We start from the raw sequence: 19,652 nt of genomic DNA, 5'->3' as shown, positions 1-19,652 counted from the left end.
TATTATTATTGAAAATCGGACCATTAGTTGCTGAGATATCGTCATTAGAAAATGGTGGGCTGTTTGGGTGAGACTTAGAAAACTTCAATTTTCGTGTTTCTTTTTCTTTAAGCGGCTCTATCTCAGCAACCCGAGGTCCAATCTTCAATGTCTCTTAGACAATTTTATAGCAAATTTTCTGAACTTTTCAAAAAAAATATTTTTAGAAATGGTCACTCATGGTCACTATTTTTAAAAATTGAAAAACTGCAAATATTTCGCTAAAATCAAACTTTCGGTGGCTATATCTTGAAAACGGAGCCCTTTATCAAAAAAACTGTAAAGTACATTTCGATTTCAAATTCAATTTTGCGTTAAAAAATAATGCCAAACTTGTTTTTGCATGAAACTTCGATTTTTTCCAACAATCACTATTTTTTCAAAAATTCATAACTCGGCGGTAGATTTTTTGACCATGTTTCTCTATGGCTCAAAAGTTGTGGATTTGTGTCCCCTAAAACATATAAAAAAAATTCGAAAATCAAAAAATACGTATTTTGGGAAATTGAGTTTTAGTGAAACAAAAGTTGATAAAAAAATCTGGAATTTTTTTTTCCGTGTACCTATTTTTTCTCAAAAGTCCTCAACAATACCTACAACTTTGCCCAAGACACCAAATTGATCAGCTATTTGAATATTTACATACCATTTTTGTATGGACAGCAGCCAAAATTGTATGGAGACTTGTATGGATAAACCAATTACACAAAATAGTTTATTTGGTCATAGGGAATACAAATAAAATCCATTTCCGGTTTTGGTAGAGAATTGCTTAATAAAGACCCTTAAACCTTAACCTATTTGGCTCAAAATTGGCACAGTCACTTGTATTTACCCAAAGTCATACAACTAAGAAAATTGTTAAATGTCGATTTGTGAAAAAGTAGAGAATGGAAAAGTATATAAAAACACGAAAAAACTATTAAAACTACTAAGAAAATATAAAATAAGTTAGTAATAGACAGTAATGGGTTTATTACAATAATTTCGGATTCAATTAATTAAAAAACACACACCCACATTTTACTCGCTTATTTTATCACAGATTTTTATTACCAAAAAATTCAATGAAAAAATCTTGTTTCCTTTTTGCCTTACGTGTTATTATCGCTGCAATTTGCGGGCCAGAAGATGATGCCTTCCGTCCGCTTTTGTTTTTTTTCTCTCCTAATTTTCGGTTCGCGCCTGGTTACAGTTTTACTTTTTTTTTGTAATGCGTTTAATGATTTTATTTTTAAGTAAGATAAGTTTTCCTTTTAGTTTGGTTCTTTTGCGCAAAATTGTTGGAACCTGGCGGGGAGGAAAATGCGTTTTTTTTTCTTAGTTTGGCGGAAAGAAATCGCTTTATCGTAAACTTGGAAATTATGTTGCTAATAATCTCACTTGCGTTGGTTTTTGTTAAACCTAGTTTTATGTTGCTAAGATTTACAATTGTGTAGAAAAATTTCATTCGTTCCTCTTCTTTTACCCAGTGTTTTTTTTTTTGTTTACCTAGTGATTGACGAGTCTTTTTACAAGTTGTTCACATTTGTATGCTCCTCAAATGGGGAATATCTCTGTTTGTCTCGATTAGCGTTGTGTTTCTTTGACTATATATAATTCTACTAAGCCACAAAAGCAATAACATCAACACCTTGGAGAGTTTAACGCAGGAAACTGAACAAACTATAGGCAAACTTTGTTTCGGCTTTCATCGCAAGAAAATTTCAACCATCGGCTAGTGAGTAACAACAAAATGTAACGAGAATAAATTGATTTGATTCATTATAGTTTAAATCGATTTTTAATCAGTGTTAGCACATTCGTTCGTTCTGAGGGGTGTATTAACTATTTTTTGCGTTTACTTTGTACAGATGCGTATTTGAATTTGTAAAGAGATTTTTGAGTTTGTTTGGTAGCGGTTTGATCGATAACAAAATTTATTTATTTGTTAAAGCGATTTATACTAGTTAGAGACTGTCTTTGTAATAAAATCTTCTGGAATGTTGTAACGAAATTCTGCTAGATTTGATAGAATGATCTAAACTGCTGGTTATTGTAAGGAATGTAAAAATTTGTTTCACTATCGGTTTATAAGGTTTTTCTCACATTTTTGCAGATGTGAAAATTTGTTTGGTTCCATTACCAAATGAGACGGGTACAGCAAAATTAACCAACGATTTGATATATAAACAAACAAAGTTTGATAACGAACCGCACTTGAAACGCGTGGCTTCCGTTTTTGTTTATTTTTGTTATGAGTGTCACGTCTGTTTATCTGTAATTGTCTATTATTTATTGATATAAAAATGATAATAACTTGGATTTGAAGCTATTTGTAATTTTTTTTTCTTTAATTTGTTAACAACTTCTATTGTAAAAAAACAACTTCAGATTGGGGTTGTACTTTAAAGAAAACATTGTATTTTGTCAATTTAAAAAAACGGGCAAGCGAACGTGGTTTTAAAAATGTATATTTCATACAAATTTTTTTTACCGAATTCGGTATTGTCAAAATCAGTAAAATTTAAAACGGTAAACTATCTGTCAAAATGTGAACCAAATTTTACCGGAATCGGTAGTTTTTAGTTTACCGACCTCAGCAGTTGAAAACCAGTATAATTTTACTGAATTCGGTAAAAACATCTAAATGTGTACTTTTTTACCGAAATCAATAGTTGTGTAATCGGTTACGTTTTGATGCTTACACCATCTGTCAAAATGAACATTTTTTTACCGGAAATCTATTGTAGGTATGATGAACAATAATGAAGTGTATTACCAAATTTCGGTAAGTTTTGACAAAATTCCGTAGTTTTCAATTTAGCGAACTGTTCAGCAGTTGAAAAACGGTAAACCTTACCGAATTCGGTAAAATAAATCCAACTGAGTAAATTCCCATTTGAAACGAAATTCAAAACTCAAAATTTCTCTTTTCAAGTTGAAAGCTCTCAGTATTTAGTCCAACAAGATAATCTTGTCATTTGAGATAGTTTAGAAAAATCTATTCGAATGTTTTTGTCAAGCTGGTCGTTTTTGATAGCTTACAGACTTTATGTTTGTCAACGAGAGAAAAAGTGAAAAAATTGGCTTGTCCTTAGAAAATAGTTAAAGTGACTTTCTCGTGCCGTTCGTGATCAACGAAGAGACGACTGAAGACTGAGCCTAAGGGCGCCGGAAGTGCCACATTCCGAGCAGGATCGCACTCAGTGCGATCGTGAGGGCCAATTGTGGACCGAGCGATGTCCCCCGGCCGCAAAGTTCTATTATACTTTCCTGTGGAGACAACAAGATGTGATGAGTTTGGTTGAGAAATCGTGTAGTGCAAAACTCACATTGGCGTGCTTGTTGATGCAGGTCAGCGGCCTCCGCCGGGGCAGCTCCACGTTGTGGACCTTGTGGCAGGCCAACGAGGCGTTGTAGTCGTGCTGGACGGGCCACGTCGTCAGAGTGGGCACCGAGCTGGGCAGCGGACAGAGCGTGTCCAGCACCAGCAGGATCATGTTGCTCGACGGCACCGGCAGGACCACGTACGGTCTGAAATTTGATAGATGACGTTTTAAAAAACTCTTTAGAATATCTCTGTAGTCGCCATACCTCTCACACTGGTGGGCGTCCTTTTTGTACATGCTTGGCTCCAGGTCATTGTTGAGCTCGTACAGGGTGATCACGTGGTCGCACGGTTCCGGCCGCGTCCGGTTGATCAGCACCTTGTTGAACTCGGGCTCCTTGTAACGACCGGCCGTGGGATCTTCCAGGTCGCCCATTTCGGCCACGGCGTCGTACGCGCTGCTATCGTACATGACTGCAAAATGAAACTGTTAGCTAGCAAAAGCTCATTGCTGTTCATATCTCCCTTACCTTCATCGTACGCTTGGACGATTGTGATGAATATCTGAACCACCACCCACAGGACGTAGGAGATCGCGTTCGTCAGGAACCACCAGATTATTCTCAGAGGCTACAAAAATTCATGAATTAATCTAAAATCTTCAAACATAAAATATCTCCACAAACCGTCTGAATAACGTTGCCCAGGCTGACGGTGCCCTTGCCCGCAAAGCACACCGCCTGGTAGTCGTAGATGGTAACGTTCTTAAAGATCCCGTCGTCAATCAGCCGCTGCATAAACGCCGGCTTGACCTCCCCGAAGAAGGAACCCGTTTCCTGCAACTGCTCGCTGATCACCACGAACCCGTTGTTGTCAATGACGTAGCACTGATAGTCCCCAGTGAAGCACGTCTTCTCGCACTGCGGATCACTGTGCAGGCACTGGCTCGTAATGTTCCGGAACAGGGTGTACATGGCCGAGTGGTGAAACTGGAAGCCCACGACGGCCACCGGCGTCTCCTTGCCACCGTCCGTGTGGAAGATGGCGTTGCTGGCGGTGACCAGCGTGTCGTTCCGATTTCCGGCATCGAACGGCACCGAGTACACGTAACTGTTCTTGTCCCCGTCGTCCTTGCCGCTGCCGTCCGCTCCCTTTCGGTTCTTGATGTTGTAGTACAGCTCGACGGCCCGCTTGTACCAGATCTCATCGGTGGCGCGGTTGTTCGTCTCGCTGAAGTCGGGTCTAGTGGATGGAAGAGTGGATATTTAAAAAATTGTTTAAACCATTAATGGGACCATAAAAACAAATTTACAAATTTATTCAATAGCAATTTTGCATCAGTTGTTCGTCCATACACATTCTTAATACAGTTTTTTAATTTGTTTATTATCTGTAGTATCTGTGCCAAATATGAGCAAAATCGCTTAATGAGCTAGTTGTGGTGCTATAACCAGTGCAAAAGTTTGCTAGGGATTTATGAAAATAAAATTTCTCATGCTCAAATTCAATCTACTTCAAAAAATCAACTTTGCGGTTAACATTACGCACACGCAGAAAAATATTTTGTAGAATCAGCCTGTACGAGGTTTGATTCAACAAAATATTTTGTTGAATATAATCAACAAAATTGTTGCATCGAATCAACTCTCGAATTTTGTTGCTTCAAATCGGGACATTTTATTGCAGGCCAAGTGCGAATGATTCTGATGATATCTCTTCAGTTGACGCTCAGGCGAGGAACATCCTGGAAGGAGCGTCACTGACTACGTCCGTAGTCCTGTTAGATCTTTCTTGATCAGGACAGTATAGCTCTGGTTCCTTGCAAGTGTCCTATTTTCTTACCTCCACGTTGGCTTGGTTTTCATGATGACCTAGCTGGTGGCCTGTGGAAACGGATCGTAAACCTTTGACCAGCGAGGGTCAGAGTCGAGACAGCTAGAAGAAAGGGGCGCGTCAATGTGGGAAAGGGAAGTAATTTGTGATTGTAGACGGTATTGTTTAGATTCGCAGTATGTTGAGTCAACTGCTGTGGATGTACCTGAACGTTGCAGAACGGGGTTTCCTCCTCCTTTCCATTTCCAGCTACCATCTATCATCTGTTTATTTTGTTTCACTGATTTTCTTAAACGGCTTTGGTTTATTATCCTCCATTTGATTTCTATTTTACTTATTTGATTCTCTTATTTCTCAACGCTTTTCCACTCTATTTTACTAATTGATGCTGCTGCAACAAACTGTCTGCTTTCCCTTAATTTGGCAGCGATGTCAATTTTGTTTATCATGTGCCTTTTCTTTATTTATCTATTTCAATAATTTCTCATCTTCCCTGTAAATTGCCCTCAATACAATCTAAGCATGTTTGTTACCTCTATTTATTAACTATTGTTAATTTCTTTATCTTCTTCATAAATTACTATCTTTCTTTTACTATTGATTCTTTACATAGTATATTTCTTTCACTGTCCATTGTTTTGAAACTTCACCTTTTTCTTAAGCAAGTGAGGTTCGAGCCCTGACTCAATTTATGAAATGATTAAAGGATTAACGCAAATATTACTATTGTACTTTTGAAAACTTTTATAAAATGCTTAGGACCAAAATATTGTAACAAAACACCGCGACAAAAGAAATAGCAACAGATAAACACGACTCAACAATAGGGAAGATTTCAGGAGAAAACAATACACAGTAAATAACAATTAGTTTTTGAATTTAAACTAAAAATATAACAGTTTTTGCTTTATGAAAGTTGATAGGCACACTATAAATGGTTAGGCGCTTATACTTACATCAAACCCTACGTAATGTACCACCCCCGGCCGAGTTAAAATGCGTAACCGGAAAAGAAGGTGTGCATGCCTGGCACGAACACTCAAAGCGTGTTCTAGCGTGTTGCTCGTACTGACTCAGAGCAAGGGTGAGATGTAGGTGTAAGGGCAGTGCGTGTTCGTCGGGAACCTGGTGCATAAGATCGGTCAAGGCCCGTTCTTACACTGAAAATTGCGAATTGCGAATTCAAATCGGGACATTTTATTATTTCAAAGCAGTTTTTTGTTGAACCTCCCCATCAATTTTGTTTATCAAGATTTGACAGATAGTGCGTTCAAATAAGAATTTTGTTGAAACAACGTCGGTTTTTTGTTGACTTAAATATGGATTTTTTGTTGAAACAACTGAGTATTTTTTCCAATTTTTTGGTGATTATTTCTATTGAATTAATAAATAAATTCGGCAATTCATTTTTCAAATTTTATTGAAGATCACAAATAATTTCAACCGACTCTTGAACAATCTGAATCGCTGCCCTTGCACCACACCTGGTGTTGCTAACAACATCGCTCGTTGAACCGCCAAGTTTACTAAAATGCATCTTCGCGTTGGGCGGCCATGTTATCACGCCAGTACTGGCTACCAGGCTTCCAGGTAGATCGTGGTTTTCCACAGACTTCTGCAATTCTCTACGAAATCGGTCTTTTTTCTTCAATTTTAATTTTTGTATTTTTTAATCCGACTGAAACTTTTTTGGTGCCTTCGGTATGCCCAAAGAAGCCATTTTGCATCATTAGTTTGTCCATATAATTTTCCATACAAATTTGGCAGCTGTCCATACAAAAATGATGCATGAAAATTCAAAAATCTGTATCTTTTGAAGGAATTTTTTGATCGATTTGGTGTCTTCGGCAAAGTTGTAGGTATGGATACGGACTACACTGGAAAAAAATGATACACGGTAAAAAAAATTTGGTGATTTTTTTATTTAACTTTTTATCACTAAAACTTGATTAACAAAAAACACTATTTTTATTTTTTTTTATTTTTTGATATGTTTTTGAGGACATAAAATGCCAACTTTTCTGAAAATTCCAGGTTGTGCAAAAAATCATTGACTGAGTTATGAATTTTTTAATAAATACTGATTATTTAAAAAAATCGAAATTTTGGTCGCAAAAATTTTTCAACTTAATTTTTCGATGTAAAATCAAATTTGCAATCAAAAAGTACTTTACTGAAATTTTGATAAAATGCACTGTTTTCAAGTTAAATCCATATTTAGGTGACTTTTTTGAAAATAGTCGCAGTTTTTCATTTTTTTAAATTAGTGCACATGTTTCCGATCTTTTCGAAAACAATATTTTCAAAATTTTCAAATGAAGACAAACATTTAAAAAGGACCAAACATTCAATATTACGCCCTTTTAAAATGTTAGTCTTGATTTGAAAATTTTGAAAATATTGTTTTCGAAAAGATCGGAAAATTTCACAAATGTTTCATATTTTAACATTGAAAATCGGACCATTAGTTACTGACATATCGACATTGAAAAATGGTGGGCTGTTTGAGTGAGACTTAGAAAACATCAATTTTCCTGTTTTAAACCTTTGCAATGAAATATTTCAGCAACTAAAGGTCGTACCAACAAAGTCCGAAGAAGAAAAATATAGAGAATTTTCTCAGCTTTTCAAAAATATTTTTTTCAAAAGTGTGCAAACATGTGCACTTATTTTAAAAAATGAAAAACTGCGACTATTTTCAAAAAAGTCACCTAAATATGGATTTAACTTGAAAACAGTGCACTTTATCAAAATTTCAGTAAAGTACTTTTTGATTGCAAATTTGATTTTACATCAAAAAATGAAGTTGAAAATTTTTTGCGACCAAAATTTAAATTTTTTGAAAAAATTAATATTGATTAAAAAATTCATAACTCGGTCAATGATTTTCTGCACAACCTGGAATTTTCAGAAAAGTTGGCATTTTATGTCCTCAAAAACATATCAAAAAATAAAAAAAATTAAAAATAGTGTTTTTTTGCAAATCAAGTTTTAGTGATAAATATTAAATAAAAAAAATCACCTAATTTTTTTTACCGTGTATCATTTTTTTCCAGTGTAGTCCGTATCCATACCTACAACTTTGCCGAAGACACCAAATCGATCAAAAAATTCCTTCAAAAGATACAGATTTTTGAATTTTCACATATCAGTTTTGTATGGACAGCTGCCAAATTTGTATGGAAAATTATATGGACAAACTAATGATGCAAAATGGCTTCTTTGGGCGTACCGAAGGCACCAAAAAAGTTTCAGTCGGATTAAAAAATACAAAAAAAAAATCGAATGACCGAAATCCTAGAGAACTGCTCAAGTGTGGAAAAAGCGGGACTTTTGAGGTAAAATGATAAGATGCTTACAAAGCTGGTTTCGTTGAAGGCTATTTTTTGGGATTTCCATTCGATCTGCTGACCTGTGTTGGTTTTCCGCCTTGCAACTTGTTGAGTCCTGGTTCGTGGTGGCTTTAATATCACCTCGAATCTCGAACACTTCCGTCCCGAATTTCGCGAATCATTGCTCACGCTCATTGCCGCGGCAAGAGAACAGGCCACAGATAGAATCACACGTATGGCCTGGCCGCACGAAACGAACAAAAAAACGAACTTCGAAGATGGATCATCCGCTTGCCGAGAGAAAACTTAACATTTTGACAGATAGCGGGCACGTGTAAACAATAATAGTTTTTATTTAAACCAAAAAATTAAGATAAGTTGAATCAACGCTGTTTTAGGTTGAATCAAAGCGTAAATTTTGTTGTTATTTCTCAAAGAGTTGGACAAAATATAGTAAGTAAATTAAACTCAAAGTTTTGAGTTGTTTCAATTGGTTTTCAGGGTTACTTTATCAAAAAGTCGTTAAATTAAAACAATAAAATATTTTTTTGATTCGAACAGGCTTGATTTTTCTGCGTGTTGGCATAGGAAAAAAAACTCCCGGGTACCGGGAATTCCCGGGTAATGGCCAAATTCAACTCTCGATTTCCGGGAAATTGAAAATCTCGAGAATCGTCTCCCTCTAATGGCTGCTATTTTAGAACCTGTATCTTGAGAGCGGAGTTTCTTATGAGTCTTCAGCAAAAATGTAGGTATGATTCTGGAAAAATAAGTATACAGTCTAGACTAGAAAAAAATCACTTCGGAAAATCGAAATTTTCAGATCTTTTTGATTTTTTTATCTGGAATAACATTTCAAAAGGGCTTAATATTGCATGTTTGGCCCTTTTAAAATGTTAGTCATAATTCAAAAAAATTCAAAATATTGTTTTAGAAAAGATCGAAAAATTTCAAGAATTTTTCATGTTTTAACATTGAAATGTTGAGACATCGACATTAGAAAATGGTGGGTTGCTTAGGTGAGACTTAGAAAACTTAAATTTTTCTGTTTCTTTTTCTTCAAGCCGCTGTATCTCAGCAACCATTTTTTTTTTAACCAGAGGTCCAATCTTCAATGCACAGTGGTCTAGATCGCAAAATTAGGTGGAAAATGGATTTTCCGTAAAATGATGAAGTTTTGGAGCTTTGGTGTCTTCAGAAGAGTTGCTGCATATGGAAAAAAGCAACTTTTGGTTTGGTTGGAAATTAGGGTGGTGCACTATTAGGGTGATTTTGAAAATCTAACTTTTCAGGAATATTTTTGGGAATTTTTTGTCTTGTAGAAAGTTGTTGGTCTAGCCAATCCAAGCAACTTTGTCGAAGACACCAAAATTTTATCTCGTAAGCTACGCCTTCTACGACCAAATTTATAGAAAGCATCTGAGCAAACCTATAAAAATCAGTTTTTTGAACGTGGCAATTCAGGGTTAAGTTTTAGAAAAAAAGTGTGTAAAATTATCATTTAAACCCAAAATATGACCAAAACCAATTTTTCGACAATTTGGGTCAATTCTGAGGATATATTCAAATTCAGCGGTCAAAATTACATGGAAAAACATATATTTGGACAATTTTCGAAATTTTTTAGGGTGGTCTCATAAGGTTTTCCCTTGAAAATTATACTTTTGATTACCCATCCAATGATAAGTTGCTTGATAGATCCGGACAACGTTTTCATCAAAATGTCTGAGATCCGGCCTAAAAAAAGTGTATATATAACACGGGCCAAACATTCAATATTACGCCCTTTTGAAATGTTAGTATTGATTTAATTTGTTTGCAAATATTTTTTTCGAAAAGATCGGAAAATTCATATTTTAACATTGCAAATCGGGCCATTAGCTGCTGAGATATCAACATGAGAAAATGTTGGGTTGGTTAGGTTAGACTTAGAAAACATCAATTTTCCTGTTTTAAACCTTTGGATTGCAATATCTCAGCAACTAAGGGTCGTATCAATAAAGTTCAAAAAAGCAAAATATAGAGAATTTTCTCAGCTTTTCAAAAAAAAAATCAAAAGTAGGCAAACATGGACACTAATTTTAAAAAATGAAAAACTGCGACTATTTTCAAAAAAGTTACCTAAAAATGGCTATAACTTGAAAACGGTGCACTTTATCAAAAATTCACTCAAGTACTTTTTGATTGCAAATTTGATTTTACATCGAAAAATGAAGTTAAAAATTTTTTGCGACCAATATTTCTATTTTTTTTTTAAATCTGTATTGATTCAAAAAATTATAACTCGCTCAAAGATTGTTTGCCCATTCTTGAAATTTCTGAAAAGTTGGCATTTAATGTCCTCTAAAACATATAAAAAATAGTGTTTTTTTTTTGCAAATCAAGTTTTAGTGACAAAAAGTGAAATTAAAAATCATCAATTTTTTTTACCGTGTATCATTTGTTATCAGTGTAGTCCATATCCATACCTACAACTTTTCCGAAGACACCAAATCGATCAAAAAAATCCTTCAAAAGATACAGATATCATTTTTGTATGGCCAGCTGCCAAATTTGAATGGAATATTATATGATGCAAAATGGCTTTTTTTGGCATACCGAAGGCACCAAAAAAGTTTCAGCCGGATTAAAAATACAAAAATTAAAATTCAAAAAAAAAGATCGATTTCGTAGAGAACTGCTCTCAAGCCAGTTTTGAATATGGCGCATTAACTTAGTAAAACATTTGCATCGGACTAATTTAATTTACAACAAAGGTTACAAATTGCAAAAAAAAATCCAAAGAGTTTAGAGTTATTGCAAAACTGTTGAAAAAATTGTATCTTCAAAAATTTTGCTCAAAATAAGTGGTAAAACATAAAAATTGAAAAAAAAACAGTTAAATACTGACCACTAGATAAATTAACATTGATTAAAAAAACAACATCAAAAATTAAAAAGGGAACTGGGCAATTTTTTTTTTAAATTCCTTGACATTTTTCAAAATCCTTTGAATGAATAATATCAGCAATTATGTTTTAATCATTCTTCGATTTAAAATGATGATGAAGATTTAAAAAAATAGGAACGAAATTTTAAGTTCAGTTATCTTTGACTTTTTGTCATTTCCAGATGAAACGAAGTATCAAAAACTATACTTTTACCAATTCAAAAAATAACATGGATGTTAAAAGTATTGTTGAACTTTCGATATTTTTTTCAAAGACTGATTGGTTAATATTGATTCTTACAGAAAGTTTTTTGTTTGAAATTATTCTTTAGATAAGAAATGCGTATTTTTTGAGCATTCTGGAAAAGGGCAGTGAAAATCAAGAAAAAATATTTGATCATTTTGAAAACCAGAATTGTTAAGAATAAAATGAAAAAATCATTTCTGAAATAATGAATACATTACATTAAATCTACTTACTCTGCCTGTTTGGACTCGTCCCCAAAGTTCATGTGGTCCTGCCACCGGGTCAGTCCGCTGTGCGTCGCCAGGAAGGACACGGTGATGCCGAATCGTTGCTTAAACTCGTTCCTGGTTAGCATTGAATTTGCAGGAAAAAGAACCAACAAAAAAAATGCGCAAATGCGTTAGAACTGTATCGCAACACGGGAGACTCTTTGAAGACGCTGCTTTCAGTGTTGCCAGTATTCTGTACAAAACGCTGAGTGAAATGCTTTTGGGAGCTCGTACTACAGTCTGGTGAATGGAACTAATTACCTTGGCAACAAACCCATCAAAACGGCTATTGGGCTAGGACTATTCCGTTTAGAGTTTGTGTTTCGGGAGTAAACAAGTATTCAAACAAGTGCGAGAGAAGAAACAAAGTAGACAAAAAGAAGAGGAAATTCCACGTGTGTCGAGTGCGTTTTGTGGGGGTTGAGCGATTAGTGAGCATATGTAATTTTACCGAAATCGATTACCAGTGCGTTAAATGGGGAAGATTTTTGGTGGTGGGGGAGAAAACAAGAAAATTCAATCATATAACAATTAGCCAACAAATCAGTTGCGCGCGTTCGTTAGTAGCCTCATGAGAGTTTAGAAATAAATTACTATATGCGTTTAATTAGTAGGGGTGAGTGGGGGGTTGGTGCATATCGTGTGATATGTTGCCCCACGTGACACTTACCCTTGCTTTTCGTCCTTGTTGCCACTGCCACCGCTGGTGTTACGCGAGAACCATTCCGTTACTTTGGCGTCGTACACCAGGGCTTGCATAAGATTTCGGTCACCTGGTTGGTTTGAGAGTAGCAAATAAAAGTAAAGAAACGGAAATTTGAAAAGTTAGTCCGATTAGGAATTTAAGAAAATTTGATCCGCCCAGAAAAAAATAGAGAAAAACACTAGAACAATATTTTAATGTTCGCTAAGTTTTTTTTTGCAACAGATAGCGCTAGTAGTTTGTTTCATGTTTTTCTCTATTTTTCCGCTCTGGTGTACACTAATTTGGCTGTGGATAGTTGGTTCGTTAGGTGCTTTCACTAATTGGGTGATTTTTTTTTATTATCAAACAATGGCGAAGGGGTCACACATCAAAAACAGAAATAAACACAAACGGTGTGAGAAACATTTTTCAAGGGGTGAGGGTTGGGATGGATGTGCATTAACATGAAGTTGGAGTGGGCTTGAGGTGAGGTGAATCTGATTGACGATGAACATTAGGTTGACGAACCAAAATTTTTTGACCTATGGGTAGTATAAATTTTAGAAGGTGTGAAAGAGATAGATATAGAGAATAACATCAAGTGCGTTTGGGTTAAATTCTGTAGGTGCATGCGGAATGCAGTTGTTGGCTGAATTTACATCGAGAAACGGCAGATTTCTGTTGAATGTATGGGTGTGTGTTATTTCTGTGGAGGTGGATATGGCTAGCAGAACATCGAGAAAGAGAGTTCACACACTGCAGTGAGTAAGCTTGTTTGTGTTCTGTAGTGGATCGTAGTATTGTTGGTTTTGTATTTTATTGGAAAATATTTATGTTTTCTTTTATTGATTATGTTTTCAACTTTCTATGGTTTATTTCCCATTTAGGCTTTATCAAAGCTGTCACAACCGCTATAAAACCTATTTGCCTAAATCAACATTAAAACTACTAAGTCGTAACAGCCTCCCCAGAACTCCGATAAACCTAAGTTAAAACCCAAAAGGACCTCCGCAAAAGGTTGTCACGACCTATTTATAAAACCTACACACACAGAAAAAAATAATGTAAATTTGGAAGCTGTAATTTTGTAAGGTTGAATATTACCTCTTTTATGATGTAATTTTACCTCAATTTAGACTGAACAAGTGACGTTACACCCGAAAAGTGGTAAATTTACACATTTCCAGACATAAAAGATGTACCCCTTCCCAGATGTAATATTACCCTGATTTTTTTCTATGCAGGAGTTCAAGGCTTTACAACTGAATCCTAACAACATCCTCAAAGCCTTGATAAAACCTTTGTCAAAACCTAGTCAGGAGTTAACGAAAAAAGACATTTCGTACGTCTTCAAACGTCTTATGCCAAATAGATTTTATTTTGGCAAAAAAATTAGTCTTTGTCTTGCCAAATGATAAAATGGAGATGGTTTGCAAAAATGGCGATGATAAAAAATAGATATTGGAGGTAATCAAAATAATTTGAAAGCTTATTTCTCGAAATTGGTGGCTCAAATTCAGCTGCGGTTGAAATTTTATTGATAAATGTAGGGGGGAGAGAGCCAAACAAATCAACTCGCCTAATAAAAAATCATTATTTGTAATCATAGTTTTAATGTTTAAAAAATATTTTATTCCAATTCTTTGAATATAATGTTAAAATTATTTATAAACATCAATCGCTATATCAATTATATCAGAAATTCAGCATAAATGAGTGCTTTCGTCAAATTCAAAATTTCTCAGTTCTGTATTTTTTCAATCAAGATGGCGGTCAATCACATTCAATCAGAACACGTGTTAAGCGCCATATTTATGCACTGCTAATTAGCCGCGTTAAACGCTTTTTCAGGAGCTTGTGGTTTAAATTAGGCTTTTTGCATGCCTAATGGCACTTGACAGCTAAAACACCCTTGGTTTTAATGAAGCATGCGATAAAACCATTTGGCATGACATACTCTCTTAAAACTTTCATAAAACCTTATTGAAAGCCGTTTAGCTTTTATTGTCACAAGGTTTTATGTCCGAGGCATAAAACCCTGTTAGAACCTATAAATTAGCTCTTGCTTATTGGTTGCGGTGAATGCCCTAATAAAACTATTAAGCAATCAAGACGCTACCATGAAACCTTAATAAAACTAGGTGGTGACTAGTTGGTTTAAAAATGTTACTTGGGTTAAACATACTGTCAAAGACAATCAAATTTAATTTCTTTTAAAATCCAATAATCAACAAGTTGACGGTAAATTCGAATGCTGTAGTAACAGTTCAATAGGGCGAATCGGCGTTTGTAAACAAGCCCCCTCTTACTTAAGATGAACTGTCACTTGATCAAAAGGGATAGACTGCTTGTTTACAAATGCAGATTCGCCCTATTGAACTGTTACTACGGAATGGTTGGAATCTCACCATAGCATTTTTTAATTCACACGCGGTCAGGGCCCCGGCGATGGCCTGGTATGAGCTACCGAACAACATTGGCAAAATGGCGTCGTTTGTTTACAAACATGAGATTGTTTGTGGACGAACCGAAAAATTTACTTTTTTGTAAAAAATTCTATATCCATTGTGCAATAACATTAAGTCTTACAAAACAGACAAAGTTTCGTTAAATTCTAGACCAAAATTTATTTTATTATTATTTTTCAATTTAAACCTATTTTTTGCGATTCTGATCAAGATTGCACATCAAATCATCGTGGCTTTAGTGTATCTTTAGTTTTCACATCGATTCACTGTAGATTCGTGTTTAAATTTTGAAATTTAGCATAAATTTAAATAAGTTGCAAAATTCCCAACTTCAGCCATGTGCAACAATTTCCACATCACCCATGCGGGAAACCGATAATGGGGTAATTCATGCGTTCCAAACTGTCAAAATTCCAAAACGTCATTGCCAATCTTCGGTTCGCTGCTTTTGTTCGTGTTTGAAGTTTCGGGCCGAGACTCTGCACGCGATTGCCAGTTGTTGACACCATTTACGCACCATCTGTGTTATTTTTTATAATTCATGTTTCGTAATATCATAAACAAATGGACATTATTCTCTTTGATACAGTTAAGACTCGATTTTCCGAAGGCATTGAATAAATTTCACTTCGGATAATTAAATTTTTGGATAAGCGAACAACACACTTTTTTTTCGTCGGCCTATTTTTGATTGTCGAGCTTAAGTAAGATCCTGAAACTACAGTGAAGTGATCGCAGAACTAAAATTCAATGTTAAAAATAAATAAATAATGTTCGTGTTTCGATTATTCGGATAATCTAGTCTGGACTGTACACCATACTCAACAATATAACGGTCAAATTGAATGAATGGAAAGATGATGTGGTGAAATTTTCCTTATTATTTTAAATTGATTTTATTGGCTGCACCGCAAAAAAATTATTTTTCGCAAAAAAATAAAATTATCGTAAATATTTTGGGAACTTTTTGCGGCAAAACAACTGGACAGGCGTATTATGCAATTTAAGACACTTTTTTCATTAAAATGGTGAAACCATGACAATGGAAAAAAAAGTTGACAAGACAACATTTTTCGATGGATCAACAATCGTCCCCTTCGAAAGAACTGTCAAGTAGGACCTTTTCTGTCAAGTAGGACCTTTTCTGTCAAGAAGGACCGCGAGGTTAATTTGTCAATATTGTTTAAAAAATCCGTTTTAAACTCTTTGTGGTCGTACAAAGGGTCATTGTACTCAGAAAAATAAGCTATATCGTTGTAAATAATGACATTAGCAATCTAAGCTTCATTTTAGGACCCAAATAATCTCTTTTTTCTTGCTGAGAAAAAAGTATGAATATGTAAAATTGTAATAATTTTATTATGTTTAAATATTGACTTTCTCAACCAGTTTTATTTACTATCAGTTTAAATTGTGTGTAGGACATTATTACAGATTGTGTTGTGATTGTGTTATTGTTTTCTGTACTGATGTTCTGTCAGTGTAGTTGCTCTGTTGGGTGGCGAATAAGGTGTACTCATTCCTGCGTAATGCAACTCCTCAGCTAACAAATGAACGAGGTATTTCAATAAACTTTGTGCAAGTGAGGAAATACTTTGAGAAATTGTACAAATATGTTGAAAATGCGTTAACAGAGAGAGAGGATAATTGTATACATTATTAGCTGCTAAAAACAGGAAGTTTTCAAATCAAACAAACTTCTTATACAATTTCGCTTCGGTATTTTTTTCTAAACTGAACAAACGACCTCTGTTGAAACTAATGGAAACTAGGAAACTAAGGTGAAAATAACTAGCGTTGTCACACAAACTAAGGTTAAACTTTGCTATTTTGGTTCAAGAACTCAAATGGCTTTAAAACTAATATTTCAATATTTGAAACAAAAAATTGTGCGATAAAACCGTGCAGTTTTTCGTTGCCCTGGACGAAATCGATGAAATTGTAATCTTTTTTTTTTCATTTTTTCAACAACTTTACACAATTTCATCGAGTTCGATCCGAACGCAACTTTTGTGCATCTGAATATATTGCTTGAGTGAGAGATATTTGATAATTTCTTGGCTTTGGTTTCGGTGAGTGCATTTATCGAATATATATAAAATACGGGAAGTTAGATACTTGGAGTCGCTAAACAAACGTGTGTGAAAATAAATTTATATTAAACGAAACAGACTCTGGATATACAAATTGGTTGCAAATTAAACTAATCTGGTTCAGGTTTAGGTTTGGCGATTTTTTGGTTGAACCTTCAAGAAAAATCTTACTCACAGTAATAGTAGTCCTTTTCAGGCATTCTGGTCGAAATGTTAGCTGCGGATTTGCAATTTTCGCGATTTTTGCGATTTTTTTTGTTGGGTTTTTTTGGCGCCATTTTGTTTTGGTACGAAAATTGCGACCACACACAAACGCACGCACGGAAATTGATGAATGTCGACAGAAGAGAGGAGCAATTAATTTCGACAATTTGGTTGAGGGTTGTTTTGTTTGAGTTTTCATTTGTCAGACACATCGAAATTAATCGAAAAGGAAGAGAAAAGGGAAAAGACGGTTATTTTCAAACAGAATGTCTACTGAAAACGTTTTCGACACAGATGGACGCAGCGAAAATTTGAGTTCTTTTTTTTTATTATGATGGTGGGGTAGGACGATGACATCAAAATGATCGGGTCTTTTTCATGAAATGGAGCAAACGACATCAAAATGGCGGATTTGATGGTGGGAAATTTTTTTCGCGGTTTTAATGATCAATGAGCAATGTTTGAACTTCCGCGACGACTGAATGGAACTTAATTTGTTTTGCTTTCTTCGCAATACGATACACACACAAGAAACACTTGTCTGAAACAGAGAGAAACGAGAGAGAGCCTGCCAAAAGGGTGGCCAGTTGACACTTACAGAACATGGCGTGCTCCGGCGGGGGTGGAGTCCGCAGGGCTGGCCATCTCCAGCCGCCCTGCTTCATGCGCTCCAAAAAGTGCTTCAACTCCAGCTCGGGAGTGGCAAACGTTTCGTTTGCGTGTTCGTTCAAGTATTTGCAGTAAACCCTACAAAGGAATAAAACAAAACCAGTTTAATACCGTCGAAACGCCCGAAGGTATGCAGCCAAAGACACGCACCAATCCGGATGGATCCGCCAGTTGATACCGGTGAAGAAACTGGCCACGTTGCCGGATTTGGCGTGGATCCGGTGGATTTCGTCCTCCGTGCGGATCTGCAACCGGTTAACGCCGTACGTTTCCGGATAGGTCACCACCAGAGTGAACGGGGTGTTCTTGATTGGCGTCCAGTAGTACTGGCGCCTGGTGCGCGAGACGCGTTTCTGTGGAAAAGGCAATTTAATTTTTTTTTTTAAATCATTATAACATTTACAAAATTACTCACCATTTCGTCGAAATGATACTTCACGTGCACCCACTTTGCCCCGGTGGACTGATTTATTATAGATTCTCGTATCTGTTGGAAACACAAAGTTTTAAAAAATATTAGTTCCGTTGAGAGCTCAAAGTAGGATCAAACTTACATGCAATAAGGCAGGATTGAAGTCGCGTGGTCCACGGTCGTCGTCGGTCAGCTCAACCTCTATCATATCGACCGTATTGTAGGCTGGTTTCAAAATGTCTTGGAACTGGAACGTTGGAAGCAAACAAAAATATTACTAACACGGCTGATAGGGTATGGAGCCATTCTAAGGAACCAAGCGCCTCCATCAATTGACTCTAAGAGAAGAAGCTTCCATGGAGGCGCTTGGTATCTCATAATGATTCCTTAGCTTTAGTTCTTGAAATTTGAGCTTTTTATCCGGAATTGAACTTAATTTAGCATTGACGATTAGAACGGCTTCAGAGAGCCCAATTCTGACAGACCATTCGAAAACATATTTTGAAATATAAATATCACTACAGTTTCATAATTATTTTGCTAAATATGACCAGAACTATGGGAAAATGTTGACCAATTTGGTCATGGACATTATTATGGCCATAAAATGTGGTCTTTACACATTTTTTTTTAAGTGAAAAATCTGAATCTTGATTCTTTTAATTACCCTCCAAAGTTACCAAAAGTTTGATCGAAAATGTTTTGCATAACGAAATATTTAATTACTTTTTTATATATTGCTAGAACTTTCAAACATTTTGATTATTTGCTCACTTGAATATTTTGCATGGTCTCTGTAAAATTTTAAATTTTTCAGATGTTGAACAAAATTTTTCAGCTGTCAGCCAATGTTTACTGATTTCATCCATCAGTTGAAAATAAGTAATATTGAATTGGAACCAAGCAACAATATTAAAATTTTATAATAAACTAGTAATATGCAAACAGTATCAAAATCAGTTATTTACTATTGAAAAAAAAAAACATATCTTAGAAAAACCAAATTGAATTATCGGGAACATTTTATTCTCTGTTATAGGATTTTTCTTCTCATAATTTTTGATAACAGAATGAGTTATTTTTTTAACAAATCTCTGTTATTATTTTGTGTTATTAAACACCCGGATGTTTTAATAACAAGTTCTGACCTTCTGACAATAAC

General features: G+C 35.3%; 1 protein-coding gene across 6 annotated transcripts in view; it reads right to left on the bottom strand.

The window, feature by feature from the left end:
- Positions 1 to 1,060: 1,060 nt before the first annotated feature.
- Positions 1,061 to 19,652, bottom strand: part of LOC6037287 (voltage-dependent calcium channel subunit alpha-2/delta-3) — a 33,789-nt gene continuing 15,197 nt past the window's right edge. For 2 of the 6 annotated variants that reach the window (XM_038260925.1, XM_038260928.1), the window contains 13 exons: positions 18,633 to 18,737; positions 18,494 to 18,565; positions 18,229 to 18,431; positions 18,008 to 18,156; positions 17,381 to 17,422; positions 12,630 to 12,732; positions 12,221 to 12,259; positions 11,924 to 12,034; positions 4,036 to 4,591; positions 3,880 to 3,979; positions 3,616 to 3,823; positions 3,354 to 3,555; positions 1,061 to 3,294 (listed from right to left, as the gene is read on the bottom strand). In XM_038260925.1, coding sequence (XP_038116853.1) covers positions 3,184 to 3,294; positions 3,354 to 3,555; positions 3,616 to 3,823; positions 3,880 to 3,979; positions 4,036 to 4,591; positions 11,924 to 12,034; positions 12,221 to 12,259; positions 12,630 to 12,732; positions 17,381 to 17,422; positions 18,008 to 18,156; positions 18,229 to 18,431; positions 18,494 to 18,565; positions 18,633 to 18,737 — 2,001 coding nt within the window. In that variant the 3' untranslated portion in view covers positions 1,061 to 3,183. The remainder of the gene's footprint in view (positions 3,295 to 3,353; positions 3,556 to 3,615; positions 3,824 to 3,879; positions 3,980 to 4,035; positions 4,592 to 11,923; positions 12,035 to 12,220; positions 12,260 to 12,629; positions 12,733 to 17,380; positions 17,423 to 18,007; positions 18,157 to 18,228; positions 18,432 to 18,493; positions 18,566 to 18,632; positions 18,738 to 19,652) is intronic. The other 4 variants (XM_038260930.1, XM_038260931.1, XM_038260926.1 and 1 more) reach the window with 3 other exon arrangements.

The sequence above is a fragment of the Culex quinquefasciatus genome, chromosome 3 (assembly GCF_015732765.1).
Source record: "Culex quinquefasciatus strain JHB chromosome 3, VPISU_Cqui_1.0_pri_paternal, whole genome shotgun sequence".
Lineage (NCBI taxonomy): Eukaryota > Metazoa > Arthropoda > Insecta > Diptera > Culicidae > Culex > Culex quinquefasciatus.
The sequence above is the reverse complement of the archived record's forward strand: the minus strand, read 5'-3'. Positions and strand labels throughout refer to the sequence as shown.